The sequence below is a fragment of the Ornithorhynchus anatinus genome, chromosome 3 (assembly GCF_004115215.2).
Source record: "Ornithorhynchus anatinus isolate Pmale09 chromosome 3, mOrnAna1.pri.v4, whole genome shotgun sequence".
NCBI lineage: Eukaryota > Metazoa > Chordata > Mammalia > Monotremata > Ornithorhynchidae > Ornithorhynchus > Ornithorhynchus anatinus.
The window spans coordinates 20161112-20182167 of record NC_041730.1 but is presented as its reverse complement, the minus strand read 5'-3'; the positions used below and the strand labels follow the sequence as shown (position 1 = coordinate 20182167).

Genomic DNA, 21056 nt, shown 5'->3' with positions numbered 1-21056 from the left:
GGAAAAGGGAAGCCAGGGAGAGAAGCTGGGAGAGGAGATAAAGGGGAGTAGGCAAGATATCGCTCTGATATATTCCACTGGAGACTCCGCGATATAATTGAATTAAACTCAGATGTAGACAAGATCTCATTTCACTCATTCATTGTTCGAACTACATTATAACACAAGAGTTGCGGACTACCATAATAGCCTTCACTGGAGATAGTCCTATAGTAGATAAAGTACTACAGGAGATCCTGAAAATGTTATTCAGAGTCCCATAGAACAAGGAAGTACGTTTTCTTAGCATAATGCTAATTAGATGATAATGTCCTGAAAGTATGAAAATGTTTTTTACAGTAATATATAATGGAAAATATGAATCTGTCAGTTTAAAGACTACAAGAAAATGGACACTTTGTAGATGCATTCAGAGACTGCATTTGTTTCTTTGAAAATGAGATGGAAATGTTTCCACTGTTTAAATGGAAAGAGCCCGGCATTGGGAGTCAGAGGTCATGGGTTCTAATCCCGGCTCCGCCGCTTGTCAACTGTGTGACTTTGGGCAACTCACTTAACTTTTCTGTGCCTCAGTTACCTCATTTGTAAAATGGAGATTAAAACTGTGAGCCCCGAATGGGACAACCTGATCACCTTGTATCCTCTCAGTGCTTAGAACAGTGCTTTGCACACAGTAAGCACTTAACAAATACCACCATTATTATTATTATTATTATTATTAAAAGCATTGGTTTCAGGATTTGGGGTTCAAAGGAATTTTTTTCTGTCCTGTCAATGTTTTAAAACATTTGTATTATGCATTGATTTGCAATCTCTGTGGAGTCATGTCTGTGGCATAGTTGCAATTGTATGTGACTGTTGATCAGGCATTACCAGACTCACTACTTGCTAATATTTCCCTTTCCTCTCCCTTTGCAATAGGATCCCTGAAGTTTTTTAATAATTATGGTCCTTATTCATCAGTGGTAATTATTGCGTGCTTCTAGATGCAGAACACTGCACTTGGGAGAGGTCAGTACAATAGAATTGACAGACATGCCCTGCTCATGATGAGCTTACAGTCTAGTGGGGGAAACAGACATTAATATATTAAAAAAATAATTTGAAGATATGTTCGTAAGTGCTGTCGGTTGAGTGTGGAGCGAATATCAAATGTCAAAGGTCACAGATCCAAATGCATAGAAGATGCAGAAGAGAGAAGGAGCCCGGGAAAAGAGGACTTAATCGGGAGAGCCTTATTAAGTGTTTATTAATTGTCAGACGGCATTCATTCATTCAATAGTATTTATTGAGCGCTTACTATGTGCAGAGCACTGTACTAAGCGCTTGGAATGAACAAGTCGGCAACAGATACAGTCCCTGCCGTTTGACGGGCTTATAGTCTAATCGGGGGAGACGGACAGACAAGAACAATGGCAATAAATAGAGTCGAGGGGAAGAACATCTCGTAAAAACAGTGGCAACTAAATAGAATCAAGGCGATGTACATTTCATTAACAAAATAAATAGGGTAATGAAAATATATACAGTTGAGCAGACGAGTACAGTGCTGAGGGGATGGGAAGGGAGAGGGGGAGGAGCAGAGGGAAAGGGGGAAAAGAGGGTTTAGCTGTGGAGAGGTGAAGGGGGGGTGGTAGAGCGAGTAGAGGGAGAAGAGGAGCTCAGTCTGGTAAGGCCTCTTGGAGGAGGTGAGTTTTAAGTAGGGTTCTGAAGAGGGAAAGAGAATCAGTTTGGCGGAGGTGAGGAGGGAGGGCGTTCCGGGACCGCGGGAGGACGTGGCCCGGGGGTTGACGGCGGGATAGGCGAGGCTGAGGGACGGTGAAAAGGTGGGCGGCAGAGGAGCGGAGCGTGCGGGGTGGGCGGTAGAAAGAGAGAAGGGAGGAGAGGTAGGAAGGGGCATGTAAAGTGCTGGTCTAGGAATGGAGGATGTGCTAGGAAAATCAGAAATCAGGTACTTCTTGCTGTAGTTTCCTAGCTCTTGATGTCTTTTAAGATTAATAATAATGATAATAATGATTTTGGTATTTGTTAAGCACTTTTTCTATGTGCCAAGCACTGTTATAAGCTCTGGAGTAGATCAGGTTGTCCCACGTGGTGCTCACAGTCTTAATTCCCATAGATGAGGTAACTGAGGCACAGAGAAGTTAAGTGACTTGCCTAAGGTCACACAGCAGACAAGTGGCAGAGCCGGGATAAGAACCCACATCCTCTGACTCCCAAGCCCGTGCTCTTTCCACTGGGCCATTATGCTTCTAAATATTAAGATTAAGTATTTCTAGGTTGACTCTATTTTATGAACCAAATACATTCATCGTAAAGCTTTGCCATCCAGCAGTTTAGTCAGCGTGGCCTTCACTTCCGCGTTCCTCAGGCTGTAAATTAGGGGGTTAAGCATAGGGATGACAAGACTGTAAAACACAGAAACCTCCTTGTTGTAGTTCCAGGAATCCCCTATCCTAGGCTGCCGCAGGTACATGAAGAATAATGTGCTATAGAAGATGGTGACTACTGTGAGGTGAGAGGCACAGGTGGAGAAAGCTTTACACCTTCCTTCAGAAGAAGGAATCTTCAGGATGGAAACCAGGATGCAAACATAGGAGACGAGGATGGTCAGAAGAGAACTGGAGAGATTTAGGGCAGAGAAAATCAAGAGCTGATTCCTCTTCGCAAGAATGTCGGAACAGGAGAGGGCCAGAAGCGGTGGGTCAGCGCAGTAGAAGTGATGAATGATGTTGGAATCACAGAAGGAGAGCTGGAAAGTCAGGACAGTCTGGATCACAGAGTACAGGAACCCATATGTGTAAACTCCAATCATCAGCTCTCTACAAACCCTCTTGGTCATAATAGTCGTGTAAATCAGGGGCTTGCAGATGGCCATGTAGCGGTCATAGGCCATGGTGGCCAATAGGAAACACTCTGTGGTAGAGAAAGCACTTGAGAAATACATCTGGGCAAAACATCCGGCAAAGGAAATGGTTTTTTTTCTTCCTTAAAAAGTCTTGCAGCATCTTGGGAGCTATGGAGGAAGAGTAGCAGAGATCGATGAACGACAGGTGGCTGAGGAAATAGTACATGGGAGTGTGAAGTGGGGAGCTGACCTGGATTAAAAGAACCATCATCAGATTTCCTAGCAGAGTGGCGAGAAAAATAACTAAAAACACTAAGAAGAGCGGCAGCTGAAGCTCTGGATGATCTGAGAATCCCATGAGGACAAATTCGGTCACGGTGGAATAATTTCCTCTGGCCATTTTGGTTTGAAATGTTCCTTTAGTGTAATAAGAAGAAAAACATGTGGCAATATAATCATCAAGATGAAATCATTCCTTTCTCACTGTCTCAGCAAGAACTTAAAAATAATAATGGTGGCATTTCTTAAGCTTTTACTGTGACAAGCATTATACTAAGCACTGGGGTATATACAAGGGAATTGAATGGACACAGTCCCTGTCCCACATAAGGCTCAAAGTCTTGATCCCCATTTTACAGATCAGGTAACTGAGGCACAGAGAAGTTAAGTGACTTGCCCAAAGTCACACAGCTGAAAAGTGGAGGAGCCGGATTTAGAACCCATGACCTCTGACTCCCAAGCCCGTGCTCTTTCCGCTAAGCCACGCTGAACCCAGGTCCTTCTGACTCCCAGGCCTGTGCTCTATCCACTAGGCCATGCTGCTTCTCTACTCACTATTCACTTACTCACTTTCCCTTACTCTCATCTCAACACACCACCAATCACTTACTCATGCCCTCTCTCCTACCTGGAGCTTCTTCCCCATCCATATCTGACAGCCCACCATTTTGGCCATCATTAATGCCCTACTAAAATCACATCTCCAGGAACCTTCCTAAACTAAACTCTCATCCCACCACCCTATTTTTCCTTGCTACTGCCTCTGCCGTATGCCTAGTCACACCCCACGTCCCCACCCTCATAGCATTTATGTACATATCCTTGTACTCAGTGGCTACCACAACATGTAATATTTTATAAGTCTGTTTCCCTCATTAGACTAAAACCTTCTAGAGGGCAGGGGCTGTATCTACTAACGCTATTGTATTGTACTTTCCCAAGAGCTCAAGTAAATAAGAGTTGAATAAATACCATTCCTGGTTGATTGTAATTGAACTCCTGAGGATTACAGATCAACAATGGTGACATTCTTTCAGTAGTAGTTACTGAATCCCTCCTGGATGGAGACCACTATTTTAGGTGCCAGGATGAGAATCATACAAGCAAAAGACATCATCCCTACACCTGAAATCTAATGGGAGAGATAGGAAGACATAAATTGTGTGTATTTTCAATCCTCACATACAACAGGATGGACTGAAAACACATTGAAAGGGGTCCTGACATAATCTTAGCATTTAATATAATCATTAGAAATCAGTGACAATATCCTTAGAGTTTTATGACCAGAATATATATATATATATATATATATTTACATATATAAATTAGGAGAATTTTTTTTCTAAGTGTACTCAATTGTTTACACTTTTTACAACTATATCATTACAGGGTGATCAGTTTTGTTATGTGTACCAAAGAGCTACACTTTTAAATTGGACTTAATCTACCTTTTTATCACCCCATTTTTTTTTGGAGCTCATGATTTCTCCTAGAAAAGAAGAGGAGAGTTTGAGTTTGCTAGAATACCCATTACCGCACTACAGTCTGCTTTGGCAATGGGTCCTTATTTTCTTTCTACTCTATGTTCATTGTTTCCCCTTTTTATCCAGAACTTTAGCAGAACAAAAATACTGTTCCTGTTTGTGAAGGTCAGAATGATGTTATCAGTTCTCTTTGCAGTAGGTAGTCGGTCTAAAGGGATTCACAGATCAATCAATCAATCAATCAATTAATTTGTAGCATTTATTGAGCACCTACAATATGCAGGGTATGATGCAAAATGTGCGTGAGAGTATAACATAATTAATAGACATCATCCCTACCCTCAAGGAGTTTACAATATATTGGGGAAGACAGGCACTTAAATTACAGATCTGGTCTCATTTTGGAGGGTGACGATAAATATTGACAAATTGACTCATTTAATAATTGTGCTATTTGTTAAGCGCTTAATGTGTGCCAGGCACTGTACTAAGCATTGGGGTGGATCCAAGGAAATCAGGTGGGACACAGTCCCTGTCCCACATGGTGCTCACAGTCTCAATCCCCATTTTACAGATGAAGGAACTGAAGCGCAGAGAACTGGAGTGACTTTGCCCAAGGTCACAAATCAGACAGTGGCGGAGCCGGGATTAGAACTCACTACCTTCTGCCTCTCAGGCCTGGGCTCCGTTCTATAAGGTCCCTCCACATTTTAGCAAATCCTCACTGCTTTTGGCTAATGTTAAATCAATTTCATTTAGTTAACCCTATGTCCTTTAAAGTAAACACACTTATAACCAAAGCAAATCTGATAACTGACCCATCTTTGCTCTACAGGCAACCGGTAACAGCCTTTAAAATCTATGTATGTGACTTACCAATCATCCAACAGAAGGAGAGATGGTATTCCAAAACTAGGTATAATGCATCACCTTAGTTTAATTCCAGTGAATGAAATGGACAGCTCCTTTGTTTGTTGGAAAGCTACATTTCACTATTAGGCACCAGAAAACCTTGAGTATTTATAATGCAAAAAAAAAATAATGAGCCTGTTATCCTGTGTTATTTTGGAGTTTACCTTGTACCAAGGGAATGGTTTATTCAGGGGTGGTGGTGTGCTATATTCAGAGTTAGTAAGGATCTTTTGCATTGAGTTTAAATATCCCTATCCTGCTGTCCACCCCTGGGCCACGTCCTCCCGTGGTCCTGGAATGCCCTCCCTCCTCACCTCCACCAAACTAATTCTCTTCCCCTCTTCAAAACCCTACTTAAATCTCACCTCCTCCAAGATGCCTTCCCAGCCTAAACTCCCCTTTTCCCTATGCTCCCTCTGCTCCCCCTTTATCCCCCCCTCACCTCTCCTCAGCTAAGCCCTCTTTTCCCCCCTTTCCCTCTGCTCCTCCCCCTCTCCCTTCCCCTCCCCTCAGCACTGTACTCGTCTGCTCAACTTTATATATTTTAATTACCCTATTTATTTTGTTAATGAGATGTACATTACCTTGATTCTATTTATTTGCTATTGTTTTAATGAGATGTTCATCCATCCCCTTGATTCTATTTATTGCTATTGTTTTTGTCTGTCTGTCTCCCCCGATTAGACTCTAAGCCCATCAAAGGGCAGGGACTGTCTCTGTTACCGATTTGTACATTCCAAGAGCTTAGTACAGTGCTCTGCACATAGTAAGTGCTCAATCAATACTATTGAATGAATGAATGAATATCCTTGGGAATTAACATCCTGGAAAACACCTCGGTATATAATGTTGGTATTTGTTAAGCACTTACTATGTGCAGAGCACTGTTCTAAGCGCTGGGGTAGATACAGGGTAATCAGGTGGTCCCACATAAGGCTCATAGTTAATCCCCATTTTACAGATGAGGTAACTGAGGCACAGAGAAGTGAAGTGACTTGCCCACAGTCACACAGCTGACAAGTGGCAGAGCTGGGATTTGAACCCATGACTACATATAATACCACATCAGGATATGATGCTTTTTACTATCAGATATCAGTATTCGTGGTTCATCTTTTCATGCAAGTACTTGTATGAAATCAGGCAATGAAGGTGAAGAGATCCTACACCGGCGTGGAAGCGTGAAACCAACTATTGCACCCCTCTAGTCAGATCTGGTTGCTCCCCTGAATGCGGATGGAATAAAGCAAGTCTTTATAGGAACAGAGGCATAATTATATGGTGATGGATCTCATTTACAATCAGGAAAAGAAGGACTCAGCTATTCAAGTTAAAATCCCCAGATGAGAGTGTGAAAGCAATATAAATTCTCTTTCTCCCACTCTTGCACATTTAACAATTTAAACTATAAGAAAAGAATAGGATCACTTAAAAAATCAGCTCAGAGCCCTAGATAAAGGATGGAAAATAGCTGTCAGCTTCAGCGGTGAGGGAGAAATCTATATTTAGATGACTCACTCTTCATAGAAGTTATAATTTGGGATGCATGATTGTAATATTCCACCTGTCCTTCTATTTCACTGATTGGACCTTAGTTCAATATATAACATTCTAAAAGGGTTCTCTTTCTCTCAGGGTTCTTTCTCTAAGCATTGTCCTAAGCTCACAGGCCTGATGCTTTTAAGTTCTCTCTCTATATTTTTTTAATAAAAAACTTTTAAAAATTTCATTCATCAACTCTAAACTGGAAGTGTTTTAGGAAATTGCTGAGTCTTTATTAGCTAATAATTCAAGTCCTCCAATTTCCTTTGGTCTCAGATATGAGGCTATTTCAGGAAAAAGCTATTTATTTGACTTGAAATCTCTAGATAAATGAGGCCAAAATACCCTCCAAATATCTGAATGATCTGGATAATTTGTTGGGATCCCCGAATCAAAGACTAAAAATGGCATGTAACTCACAGAACTCAGATTACCCCCAGAAGCAAATATTTCTTTTTGTCATAAATAATATCTGGGAATGTCCCAAGGAAATATCCCAAATAACTTTTTATGGTATTGGTTAAGTGCTTACTGTGTGCCAGACACTGTACTTTTTGCTGAGATAGATACAAGCTATTCAGGTTGGACACAGTCCATGTCCCATATGGACTCACAGACCTAATCCCCATTTTAAAGATGAGGTAACTGAGGCACAGAGAAGTGACTAGCCCATGGTCACGCAGCCAAGTGGAGAAGCTGGGGTAGAACTCAAGTTATTCTGACTTCCAGTCTATGCTCTACCCACTAGGCAACACTGCTGCTTCCCTTATTCCCTTATTGGGCCTAGAGCAAAATCCATAATCCTTATAGATTTGAAAGGGTGTTTTTGAAAATGAACTATGGAACATCTGTTACTTATTGACAAAGCTCCTGAACTCACTAAGGTTGCTCTTAACAAATGTTTCTTTACCTCGGGCACAAGTTTTAATCAGCAGAGCTTCTGAGTTTCTGACAGGAATTGTACCTTTAGGTCAAGGTTCTGCTTAGTGAAGGGATTTTATAAACAGACACTGTTTATAAACCGGTAGGAGAAAACAGTTTCTTCCCTGACATGAGCCTATGGAGAAAGTATTTCATGTCACAATTATTTGTCTTTCACAGTCTATTGCTAACTTCTTTTCAGGAGAAACCAAAGGGCTTTTATGTAGTACATATTGTTTTTCCAATTTATTAAGCCCCTCAAAGATGAGAGCTTGAGTCAGATTATTCATCGACACCGATCTACACTTTCAGCTGGCAAGAGGGAACTGCATACTTGTATGTACTCGTGGAGGTTTTACCGTCTAATGTGGTTTTGTGAAAATAAATTCCTGGCCGATGAAAGGTATCAGGATGGGTTCAGAAATGATCGAGAAGCAGCAAGCCTAGTGGAAGGACACCTGAACTGGTAGGCAGAGGACCTGCGTTCCCAACTCTAGCACTTTCATTCATTCATTCAGTAGTATTTATTGAGTGCTTACTATGTGCAGAACGCTGTACTAAGCCCTTGGAATGTACAATTCAGCAACAGATAGAGACAGTCCCTGCCCAATGATGGGCTTACAGTCTAATCAGGGGAGAGAGATGGACAAAAACAAGACAACATAACACGATAAATAGCACTTGGCTGTGTGACCTTGGGCAAGTCACTTCACTTCTCTGGGCCTCAGTTGCCTCATCTGTAAAATGGGATTTCAATTTCCATTCCCCCTCTTACTTAGATTACGAGCCCCATGTAGGACGGGGACTGTGTTGAACCCAATTGTCTTGTCTCTACCCCAGTGCTTAGTATAGTGCTAGGCACAAAGTAGGTGCTGAAAAAGTGGCACAATTATGTTTTAATCATCATTAAATGATTCCTAAATTCAGCCCATCCCCCTTAATATGGAAGGATAGGGTCGATGCAAAAGGGGATGGTGAGTACTAGAAGAGAATCGATATCACCATTAGTGAAAATTTGGAGATGTGATGTCATTGAGATTACCAATATACAGCCTACCTCTAATTTTCAGGCAGTCAATCAATCATATTTATTGAATATTCACAGTGTGCAGACAACAGAGTGGGTAGGCAGGTTCCCTGTCCGTAAGGAGTTCACAGCCTAGAAGGAGAATTCGTGGATTTGACTCACATCTTCTGAGTGTGGTGCCATTTATGAAATAAGTGATTCACTCATCGTACCTTAGAGACTGATATTTACTAGAAACGTTAGAGTTAGTACCTCAAGTCAAACTTAGAACTGTACAGCAGCTAAGGCTACTCAGTGCTTCGCACATGGTAAGTGCTCAATAAATGCCATTGATTGATTCATCAGTTGTTTCAGTGGGAACAGGACTGGCCGGGCCTAGTGGATAGAGCATGGGCCAGGGAGTCGGAAGGTCATGTGTTCTAGTCCTGACACTACTATTTGTTTGCTGTGTGACTGTGGTCAACTCACTTAACTGCTCTGTGCCTCAGTTCCTTCATCTGTAAAGTGGGGATTAAGACTGTATAGGATAGGGACTGGGTCTAACTCAATTACACTGTATCTACCCCATCCCTTAGAACAGTGCCTGGCACATAGTAAGCACTTAACAAATACCATTATTATTATCATTATTATTATTATTATCATGAATATCAATATTTTATAGTCATTTTTCTCATACAGGGTCTCAACCCTGACATTTTAGGGTTAAGCCTCATTTGTCATTCTGATGGGATGTTTCCTCATTATAAAGAAGGCTTACTGAGAAGCAGCGTGGCGCAGTGGAAAGAGCACGGGCTTTGGAGTCAGGGCTCATGAGTTCGAATCCCAGCTCTGCCACTTGTCAGCTGTGTGACTGTGGGCAAGTCACTTAAATTCTCTGTGCCTCAGTTCCCTCATCTGTAAAATGGGGATTAAGACTGTGAGCCCCACGTGGAACAACCTGATTCCCCTGTGTTTACCCCAGCGCTTAGAACAGTGCTCTGCACATAGTAAGCGCTTAACAAATACCAACATTATTATTATAGAAGGATGTAAATGTTGTTGTAGTGTGACAAATGATTGGGAAAGCTGTTATTCTTTTCATAATTCATATCATATTTGGGGAAGTCATGTTATGTTAAGCGTGCAAGAGAAGATACATCATCCGTGAATGCTCTGTATATTGTGACTGAATGAAGATGTATGTTTCTGAATCATGCTATTTTGGTTTCCAAGGGTAAAGCAGAAAAGATCACATCCTGTGACTTATGAGGTCCATTTTGGTATTGAGATAAAACCAAGGGCTTATTTCCAAGAAAGATTTGAAGGGTAACAACTGAATAATGGGATGAAGGCCTTCTTGTTACTCTGGGAGCAAGAAATACCACAAAATAAATGCAAGTTGGGTTTGGTTAGTACACTTAAGTGTACCCAAGCAAATGCATCCAATTGCTTACATGGTCATCCTTCATACATGCACATAAAGCAGCATGGCTCAGTGGAAAGAGCCTGGGCTTTGGAGTCAGAGCTCATGAGTTCGAATCCCAGCTCTGCCTCCTGTCAGCTGTGTGACTGTGGGCAAGTCACTTAACTTCTCTGTGCCTCAGTTACCTCATCTGTAAAATGAGCATGAAGACTGTGAGCCCCACGTGGGACGACCTGATTCCCCTGTGTCTACCCCAGCGCTTAGAACAGTGCTCTGCACATAGTAAGTGCTTAACAAATACCAACATTATTATAAAGCCCTGATGGAGTCCTGTGACTGCATTTTCACATTCCGTATCTTCAGGGCTCATACAATTTGGGGAAATAACCTTAAAATATTATGAAAATACTGAGACCGATTTTGATCTTATTTAGATGGTTTATTTTATTTTCCCTTACTCACCTTATTTTCAAAAAATGTCCCTTCAGATTGATAATTTAATTTTATCAGGTACAATGTAAAACAGTGAGTAATACAATACATTTTTCACATTAAAGAAATCTCCAAAGCTAGGTTCTTATTTCTTTGATTATGATGCCTGAAAATAAGAGGTGAATATTGCTTTATTCTATGCCCAAAATTTCTGTTATGGGATTAAAGTCCCCACAGTACCATTCTCCTTTCCAGCTGTGATCTCAATAATAATTATGGTATTTGTTAAGCACTTACTATGTGCAAAGCACTGTTGTAAGCCCTGGAAAGGATACAATGTGATCAGGTTGTCCCACATGGGCTCACAGTCTTAATCCCCATTTTACAGATGAGGTGACTGAGGCACAGAGAAGTGAAGTGACTTGCCCAAAGTCATACAGCTGACAAGCGGCTGAATCGGGATTTAAATTCATGATCTGTGACTCCCAAGCCTGTGCTCTTTCCAATGAGCCACACTGCTTCTCCTCATTGAGTCTATTATGTCCAGGGTGTACAGGGGATTCAGAATAGGAATAATGAGCCTATAAAATAGAGAAGCCTTTTTGTCATAATTCAGGGAATGACTTGAATTATGCTCGTTAACATACCCAAAGAAATATGTTTCACAGAATTAGAAGGCAACAGATAGATGAAAAGAAAAGGTAGAGCAGAATTTGTGCCTTCCTTTTAAGGAAAGGATCTTCAGAAGAGTGGCAAAAATTAAATCATATGGAATGAGGACTGTCAAAACAGAGGTGATGAAATGAGCAGTGAGGATCACCAGCAGCCTATCTTCATTGGTGTAAACAACTAGACCAGTGAGGGCATCCACCTGAAGGTCAATGATTTGTATGTGATTGGTGTTGAAATCAAAGATGAAAAACTGAAATGTCTGTACCACTGAGGTCAGGAAATCACAGATAGAAATGCCAACCATCAACCCATGACACAGACTCCTGAACACAGTAGCTGAGTGTACGAGGGGAGTATAGATGGCCAGGCCACGGTCACTGACCACTGTGGCCAGTAAGTAACACTCAGAAACTGCCAAAGCATATGGCCAATGAAGCTGTGGAAAGTAAATGCTTGGAGATGTGTTAATCTTCTTCATTAACAACATTTTCAGCAACATGGGGGTAAGGGAGGATGAATGACAGAGATCAAGGGGTAACAGATAGCCAAGAAAGCAGTTTGTGATGGGATGAAGATGACGATCTAGCTTAATGAACATGAACATCTCAAGGTTTTCCCTAATAATGATGGTGCAGAAGATGAGGAAGAGCCAGGGGAGGGACTCTTGTAGTTCTGGGAGATCTTTGCATCGCTGGAGACAGATCTCACACATTGTGTTTTGAATTCCTCGGCTCCTATTGCTTTCAGCCTTTTAAAATCTGCTGGAGTAAGGAGAAAGGTAAAGATGGAGAAAATAACACTGAGAATCTATATGCTGATCTTGCAGGTTTGTCTTTTCATCCTTGCCTTTTGCTTTAGGTCCTTATTCTTGCTTTAGATTCTGGGTCATTTCAACCAGAAGATGTCCTCTCTTGCATTTTAGCCATCTAGTTCTTCAACAACCCAATGCCAGCTAATTTCTTCATCCTGATCACACTCTCCTCTAAGCACTTCATGAAAATTATCTGTCAATCAGCCAGTAATATTTACAGAGCACTGGGGGCAGAGCATTGTACCAAATGTTTGGGAGATTACTAGAAACTTAGTAGATATGATCGCTTTCCTCAAGAAATTTGCAGTCCAGTGGAGGAGAGACAATAAAATAAGTTACAAATAAGGGGAAGCTAGTTTAAATATAAAACTTACAACCTTGAGGGTTAAAAAATTTAGATCATACCTATTCATCAGTATATACATCTCATTATGGAAGGAATAAAAATGAGATCATCATGAACACATCTTGTTGTGGGATGTTTTATTGTGGGCAGGGAATGTGTCTACCAAGTCTGCTGTACTCTTCCAATGCTTAGTGTAGTGTTCTGCACACAGTGAGTTCTCAATAAATACTTCTTTTTAGTCATTGAATCTATTCATTATACTATAAGAATATAACTAACATGCCCAGTTTTTCACTTCATTCCTCCAGAAGCAGAAATCCACTGCCATCAATACTTCCACCTTTCCCTTAAATCACACAGTTTCTTCTCTTGTACTGTGATTATAAGAGGATTCTGGACAATCTGTGGAACTGCCCTACTCCTAACCTGTGGATATCTCCAATCCGTGCACTCAAACTTTCACTATAGCTCAACTTTGATTTTTTTTATTAATTATAAATATATTGGAGTTTAGTGAAGAGGTATTTGAATGTAATCTATATCTATTGATATACTCTCCTTTCATATGAGCACCTCTTTTTATTCCAAATGTTCTCTTCCCTTTCGGCAAGTCTTTTGTATATGTTTTCTCTCTCCTTCCATTTAGCTTAGTTTAATTCTTCACACCCTACTCCCCAAACAAGAAGTCCACATTTTATTTTAAACATCATTCTTGCTTAATTAGGGAGTGATGGGAGGGAAATAACACTTAAATGCTGGTTCGGTTTCAAGTTTTTGAATAAAAATTATACCCTAAGATAAACTATTCTGTAAATATGTAAAATGGGAATAATGATGTAAAAAGCTTTCTTTTTAGAATCGTATGAAGACTGTTTGACTCATGTTTATAAAATGATTAAATACTTGGGTGGAAATGGGGCCATATAAGTCTACTTTTAAAACTGTAAGCTGCAACAAGTTGTTTTGAAAAGGGAGTTTTATTAAAAGGATAGGATGTTATACAATATTTTTGTCACTTTATCATTTTTGCTATAATTCACTATTTAAGTCTCAAGTTCAGATCCTAAATATGTCTTCCCAATCTCCAGGCCCCCCATTTCCTGCAGAACCCTTTAGTCCCCTATCAGATGAAAGCATGCTTACATTCAGATTTTTGACTGCTTCCATCAAATCATTTCCACCCAGACTTTAATATCAGAATGTACATTCTGGGCATTTTCACTTTTTGCCTTTTTCAGTTGTCCTTAAAAATCCAGTCGGTTACTCACCAGTCATCCAGAGATCAGGTGGCAGAGATTTCAGAAATGACATCTAATATGCCAAGTTCCTTTATTTCAGAAAAAAGCAACAGTTAGCTCTGGCCCAGAAGGAGGAAAGCTACTTTTTTCTTCTTTTGATATTGGACTTCTGAGTATTTATAACACTGTCAAATGATGAGTTATCCTTTGTTATTTCTAGTAAGGTCAGGCGTCTCTAACATGCACTGCCTGGGGAGACGGTGTATTCAGTTACTTCCATACACATCAGTGTTGGCTTTGCAGGGAACATATTTGTGTGTGGTTTAATCTCTTGGGACTGGGGCATCTGGAGGATCCAGTCTCCTCTGCAGGTTAAAATGATACAAGTTCACATTCGAATAACTGAGAGAATCCCATAAAGACACATATTTATTATGAGTAAACACTTCCTTATTCTCTTAGGAATCATTATGGTAATTTACCCTAAGCCTTTCCAATCTAATGCTTGAAATATTGTTCCGTGGAAACAAATTTCATTTGAACTGGAAACATTTAATGGATAGAATTTAATACTGGAAGTTCCAGTTATTTGTAACTTCTTGGTTCACTCTAGAGTATGGATAAGTTTAGACTGTGAGCCCGTCATTGGGCGGGGATTGTCTCTCTCTCTCTTGCCGAATTGTACATTCCAAGGGCTTAGTTCAGTGCTCTGCACATAGTAAGCACTCAATTAATACTACTGAATGAATGAAAAAGTTTAGGATAACTAAGCCTATCCATGATTTTATTTTCCTGAACCTGGTAACAAGAGTAATAACAAACTTTGGTGTTTTATGTTTTTTGGCCATCTTCTTCTGATGCACTCTCTGTCATAAATTGGAATGAATCTCTTCAAAAATGTCACAGGGTACAAATGGCAGATGAGTGAGGAGTTATGAGACTCTCAAGTTGCCCGTACACTGGTAAAGTTGCCAGAGACTTGAACAATATCTGGTGATTTTCATCAATGCCATTAGACAGACAATCTGGATAACACAGACCCAAAATGACAGTTTTTCACCAAATTATGGTTTTTGGCCTGGAATGCTTGAATCATTACTTTACCCTTAGCTTTTACAGCTAGAAGACAAAACAGGTCTGGGGGTCATGAAACCTGGCTTCTAATCCTGGCACCTCCACTTGCCTGCAGTGTGACTCTGGGCAAGTCACTTAACTTCTCTGGGTTTTCAGTTTCCTCGAATGTAAAATGGGGATTGAATACCTGTTCTCCCTCCCCCTCAGATTGTGAGCTCCAAGTAGGACAGGGAAGGTGTCCATTCTGCTGATCTTGTATACTCTAGTGCTTAGTACAATGTTTGGTACAGAGTAAGCGCTTAACAAATATTACGATTACTATTATTATTAGCTCTAAGGAAACCTTGAAAGCCAGTCAATCAGGCAAATAAAGTTGTAATCTCTTTGACCACTGGACAGGTCAATAGATTGATCTCGGGCAAGATCTCACAGAGAAATATTAGCAACTGAACTCACGGTAAATTCATTCATTCATTCAATCACATTTATTGAGTGCTTACTGTGTGCAGAGCATTGTACTGAGCGCTTGGAAAGCACAATTTGGTGACAAATAGAGACAATCCCTATCCAACAACTGGCTCACAGTCACATGCTTTCTCTAAGCTGAAAGCTCTTTGTCGGCTGGAAATGTGACTACGATCTTTGATGGGTTGTACTCTTCCAAGTGCTTAGTACAGGGCTCTGCACACAATGGGTGCTCAATAAATAGTACTGATTGATAAGCTATTACAAATAGATCCGCTAGCATGATTAAAGAAAACCATGCCTAGTATTAGGACTGTACGCAGTGAACACTAATTGAATACTGATTCATTTTCTGTTGTACTATACTTTATTCATATTTAAAATAACCCTGATTAACCCAGTCAATCAGGCAAATAAAGTTGTAATCTCTTTGACCACTGGACAGGTCAATAGATTGATCTCGGGCAAGATCTCACAGAGAAATATTAGCAACTGAACTCACGGTAAATTCATTCATTCATTCAATCACATTTATTGAGTGCTTACTGTGTGCAGAGCATTGTACTGAGCGCTTGGAAAGCACAATTTGGTGACAAATAGAGACAATCCCTATCCAACAACTGGCTCACAGTCACATGCTTTCTCTAAGCTGAAAGCTCTTTGTCGGCTGGAAATGTGACTACGATCTTTGATGGGTTGTACTCTTCCAAGTGCTTAGTACAGGGCTCTGCACACAATGGGTGCTCAATAAATAGTACTGATTGATAAGCTATTACAAATAGATCTGCTAGCATGATTAAAGAAAACCATGCCTAGTATTAGGACTGTACGCAGTGAACACTAATTGAATACTGATTCATTTTCTGTTGTACTATACGTTAATCATATTTAAAATAACCCTTGTATTCTCTCCCAGTGCTTAGGAGAGTGGCCTGTACGCGGTAAGTGCTTAATTAATCGGCTTTAAAGCACTCAGTCACTTTACCTCCTCATGTGTCACCTCTCTGCTCTCCTACTACAAAACAGCCCACACATTTCTCTCCTCTAATACTGATGTACTCACTGTTCCTCAATTTCATCTATCTCAATGCCGACCTCTTATCCACATCTTACCCCTGGTCTGGAATGCCCTCCCTCTTCATATCTGACAGACAATTACTCTCCCCAACTTCAAAGCCTTATTAAAGGCACATCTCCTCCAGGAAGCCTTCACCAACTAGACCTTTTCCTTTTCTTCCACTCCCTTCTTCATCACCCTGACTTGCTCCCTTTATTCATCCCCCCTCCCAGCCCCACAGCACTTATGTACCTGCTGTAATTTGTTTATTTATATTAATGTTTGTCAACCCCTTTAGACTGTAAGCTCATTGTGGACAGGGAATGTGTCTGTTATAGTTTTTTATTGTACTCTTCCAATCACTTATTACAGCACTCTGTACACAGTTAGCGCTCAGTAAATATGATTGATTGAAATGAATACTGTTGCTATTACTAGTGCATGTACAAATGCAGAAGAACAGAAGTAATCAAAAATCTGTTCATTCATTCAAGGGGATCCCATCTCCAGCTCTAGTTTCTATTGTGAGGCAGGGTGGCTCCAGTAGAGGAGTCAGTGGAGAGAGTATGGGACAGGGAGTTAGGAAAATCAGGTTTAAATCTCAGTGCTGCCACTTGCTGGCTTTATCACCTTGGGCAAATCACTTCATTTCTCCGTGCCTCAGTTTACTCATCAGTTAAAGGGGGTTATGATACCTACTGTCCCTTCTTCTTAGGCAATGACTCCCCTGTGGGACAGGAACTATGTTTTATTTTATATCTACCCCAGTGCTTGGTTCATGTAATAAATACATTCATTACCATTGTTTTCATTGTGATCAGTACTATCAACCAATTATGGAAAGTAAAAAGGAAATCATTAATCAACCAATTAAGAGAGGTAAAATGGAAATTAAAATGTTAATCTGAAGTGAACTCTGCAAGGTGTCCTTTATTCAGAAAATTTCTCACAGGTCAGATAATAATTTTCTTCAGTGCCAGAGACTTAGAAATATTCTCTCGTCTAGTGAGGTAATCATAATGATAACAATGATAATGATGGTATTTATTACATGAACCAAGGATTGGGATAGGTATAATCTAATCATATCTAACATAATTCCACAACCTAATTCTAACCAGCTACTGCTCCCAGACCACTTAGCAGTGTGGCTTAGTGGAAAGAGCACGGGCTCGGGAGTCAGAGGTCGTGGGTTCTAATTCTGGCAGCGCTGCTTGTCCGCTATGTGACTTTGGGCAAGTCACTTAACTTTTCTGTGCCTCATCTGTAAAATGGGGATGAAGACTGTGAGCTCTATGTGGGACAACCTGATTTCCTTGCTTCTACCCTAGTGCTTAGAACAGTGCTTGGCACATAGTTAAGCACTTAACAAATACCATTATTATTATTATTATCATTATGAAATGAAAGATTTTTATTCTAATGGAAAGAAGTCCATTCACTCAGGGAAAGGTTGGGAGGTTAGGAAGAGAAGAAGGGGGAGGAGAAAAAGTGAGTCAATCAATATCTCCTATGGTTAGCTTAGTCGACATAAAATATTCAGGTAGAAAGTAATTACTTGGGCAAGATTTGTGGTGAAAATTCCAAGCTTCCACATAAGCAATTTGAACCAAACCAACTTAGTGAGCTCCTAATGTGTTCAGGTCCTTGCTTCATCAGGTAGAGTCAGGAAGGTAGAACTTTCATATATAGTTGGGCATGGATACATGGTCTTAGAAGTCAGGGAATCTGATAATAATAATATTGGTACTTGTTAAGTACTTACTATGTGCCAAGCCCTCTACTAAGTGCTGGGCTGGATACAAGCAAATCGGGTTTGTCACAGTCCCTGTCCCAGGTGGGGCTCACAGTCTTAATCCTCATTTTATAGCCTCGGTAGCAGAGGCACAGAGAAGTGACTTGATGATGATTATCATATTTGTTAAGCGCTAACTATATGCCAAGCACTGTTCTAAGCACTGGGATGAATACAATAATCAGATTGTCCCACTTGGGGCTCACAATCTCAATCCCCATTTTATAGATGAGGTAACTGAGGCACAGAGAAGTTAAGTGACTTGCCCAAGGTCACGTAGCAGACAAGTGGCCAAACAGACATTAGAACCCACAAACCTCTGAGTCCCAGGCATGTGTTCCGCCCTCTACGCCATGTTTTTTCTCTATCAACGTGTCTACCAGCTCTGTTATACTGTTATATAGTACTCTCCCAAGTGCTTAGGATAATAAATACAAGTGATTGATTAATCGAAAAGTCTTGGAATATAGCTTAGGTGTGAGGTTTAAGATCCAGTAACTCTGCAGAGACTTAACCTTCATCCAGGAAGCTTCGTATACAACTAAAAAGTTTCATCACTGGAAGAGTTTAATTTGTCACCATTAGGAAATGAAACAACATAACAGGCATTCACATAAAAGATGACACAATTTGCATGTTCTTCCCTGACTCACCTTTTCATTCTGCATTTTAGCAGGGATGTGACAGGAGAAATTGGTAACATTCTTCTGACAACATGTGTCTGACAGAAACCAGTGCAGTGCAGTGTTGGAAAAAACAGTTGTACCCTCAAAGGTATGGTGCTGGACACAGGGTGAGTACCACAGTGCAATTTTTACTTAACCCAAAGGTTTGCAAAGAAGGCCATCCCACCGCAATCAACTTTAAAATGTAAAATTCCACTGCTACAAGTTTAATAACCAGTAATTTCAGGGAACATTGAGAAATATGAGTTTATTGATTTCTAGTATTGCTGCTGACACGTTGATTCATCCCCAAACTTTCCTCTCTATCACTTTTCTCAAGGCCTCCTTCACATCTCTGTTACGCAGGCTATAGATCAGGGGGTTCAACATGGGAACGATGAGACTATAAAACACGGAGGCTGCTTTGTCATAAGGCAAGGCGTGATTTGTATATGGCTCTTGAAAGTACATGGAGAAGAGGGTCCCATAAAACAGAGCAATGACGGTCAGGTGGGTTACACAGGTAGAAAAAGCTTTGCACCTTTCCTCTCTTGAAGGGAATTTCAGGACCACAACAAAGATGCAACAGTAGGAGAGAAGGACCACCAGCAGAGAGCTGACAAGATTCAGTGTGGAAATAAAGAAGATCTGTTTCTCTTTAACATGAATGTCAGAGCAGGAAAGAGATAGTAGCGGTGGATGAGCGCAGTAGAAGTGATTAATGGCATTGGAGTTGCAGAACGAGGCTTGCAAAGTCATAGCGGTCTGTATCAGTGAATTGAGGAAACCATAAATATACGCTGCCAAGGCCAGCTCACTGCAGACTCTGTTAGACATGATGACTGCGTACAGCAGTGGATTGCAGATGGCTACAAAACGATCAAAGGCCATGGCCGCCAAAAGGAAACATTCCGTAGTCACCAAGGCACTGGAGAAATACATCTGGGTGAAGCAACCAGAAAAGGAAATGGTTTTTATCTTTACGAAGACGTTTGCCAGTAGCTTGGGTGCGATAGAGGAGGCATAACAGATATCAACAAAAGAGAGGTGACTGAGGAAAAAGTACATGGGGGTGTGGAGTCGAGAGCTGATCCTGATTAGCCCCATCATCCCAAGGTTCCCTATCAGGGTGATGAGATAAATTACTAGAAATATCACAAAGAGCAGAATCTGCAGGTCCAGCTGATCTGTAAATCCCAGAAGGATGAACTCAGTCAACATGGTTAGGTTCCTTCTGGCCATTTTTCTCTTCAATCTTCAATCTTCTTTCTGTAGGATTGATATGGTCTATTGAGCCAAGATCCAGTGTGTGCAGGAAACTGTACTAAGCATCTGAGAGAGTACAATATAACAATAATTTGAGACTGGTAGTGTTTAATGCCCAAGGCATAATAATAATAATGTTGGTATTTGTTAAGCGCTTACTATGTGCAGAGTACTGTTCTAAGCGCTGGGGTATGTACAGGGTAATCAGGTTGTCCCAGGTGAGGCTCACAGTCTTAATCCCCATTTTACAGTTGAGGTAACTGAGGCACCGAGAAGTGAAGTGACTTGCCCACAGTCACACAGCTGACAAGCGGCGGAGCTGGGATTCGAACCCATGACCTCCGACTCCCAAGCCTGGGCTCTTTCCACTGAACCGCGCTGCTTTGCCAATGCTCCCCTACCATTCATTCATTCACTCATTTGATCGTATTTGCTGAGTGCTTAATGCGTGCAGAGCGCTGTACTAAGCACTTGGGAGAGTACAATACAGCAATAAACAGAGACTTTCCCTGCCCTCAACAAGCTTAAAGTCTAGAATTAGACTTCTCCCCCGATTAGACTGTGAGCCCCTCATTGGGCAGGGATCGTCTCTATCTGTTTCCGAATTGTGCATTCCAAGCGCTTAGTACAGTGCTCTGCACATAGTAAGCGCTCAGGAAATACTATTGAATGAATGAATGAATGAATAGAATGAATGGCTCGGCTCACTAGCCATGTGTTGGAAAGCCAGCAAAACTCCGAATTTCTAAATCTCATTCTTCTGTAGTTCCTGTTATTTAATGATCATCCCAGAAGGATTTATGTTGGAAAACAA

The 21056-nt window shown here is 40.8% G+C and overlaps 3 protein-coding genes across 3 annotated transcripts; all 3 read right to left on the bottom strand.

The window, feature by feature from the left end:
• Positions 1-2308: 2308 nt before the first annotated feature.
• Positions 2309-3248, bottom strand: LOC100083641 (olfactory receptor 1030-like). The gene is given in 2 exon segments (XM_001514154.4): positions 2309-2983; positions 2985-3248. Coding segments are annotated over 2 exon segments (939 nt in total).
• An 8275-nt stretch (positions 3249-11523) lies between these two features.
• On the bottom strand, positions 11524-12237 carry LOC103170096 (putative olfactory receptor 8G2). The gene has a single exon (XM_016227212.2). It carries the CDS (start codon positions 12235-12237, stop codon positions 11524-11526), a length of 714 nt encoding a protein of 237 aa, XP_016082698.1.
• A 7042-nt stretch (positions 12238-19279) lies between these two features.
• Positions 19280-20218, bottom strand: LOC100083660 (olfactory receptor 1020-like). Its single transcript, XM_029059156.1, has one exon. The coding sequence runs from the start codon at positions 20216-20218 to the stop codon at positions 19280-19282; it is 939 nt and encodes a 312-aa protein (XP_028914989.1).
• Between the last annotated feature and the right edge of the window lie 838 nt (positions 20219-21056).

Coding starts and splice junctions, on each gene's coding strand:
- LOC103170096 (XM_016227212.2), bottom strand. CDS start 12,237: ATGTGTGAGATCTGTCTCCAGCGATGCAAAGATCTCCCAGAACTACAA.
- LOC100083660 (XM_029059156.1), bottom strand. CDS start 20,218: ATGGCCAGAAGGAACCTAACCATGTTGACTGAGTTCATCCTTCTGGGA.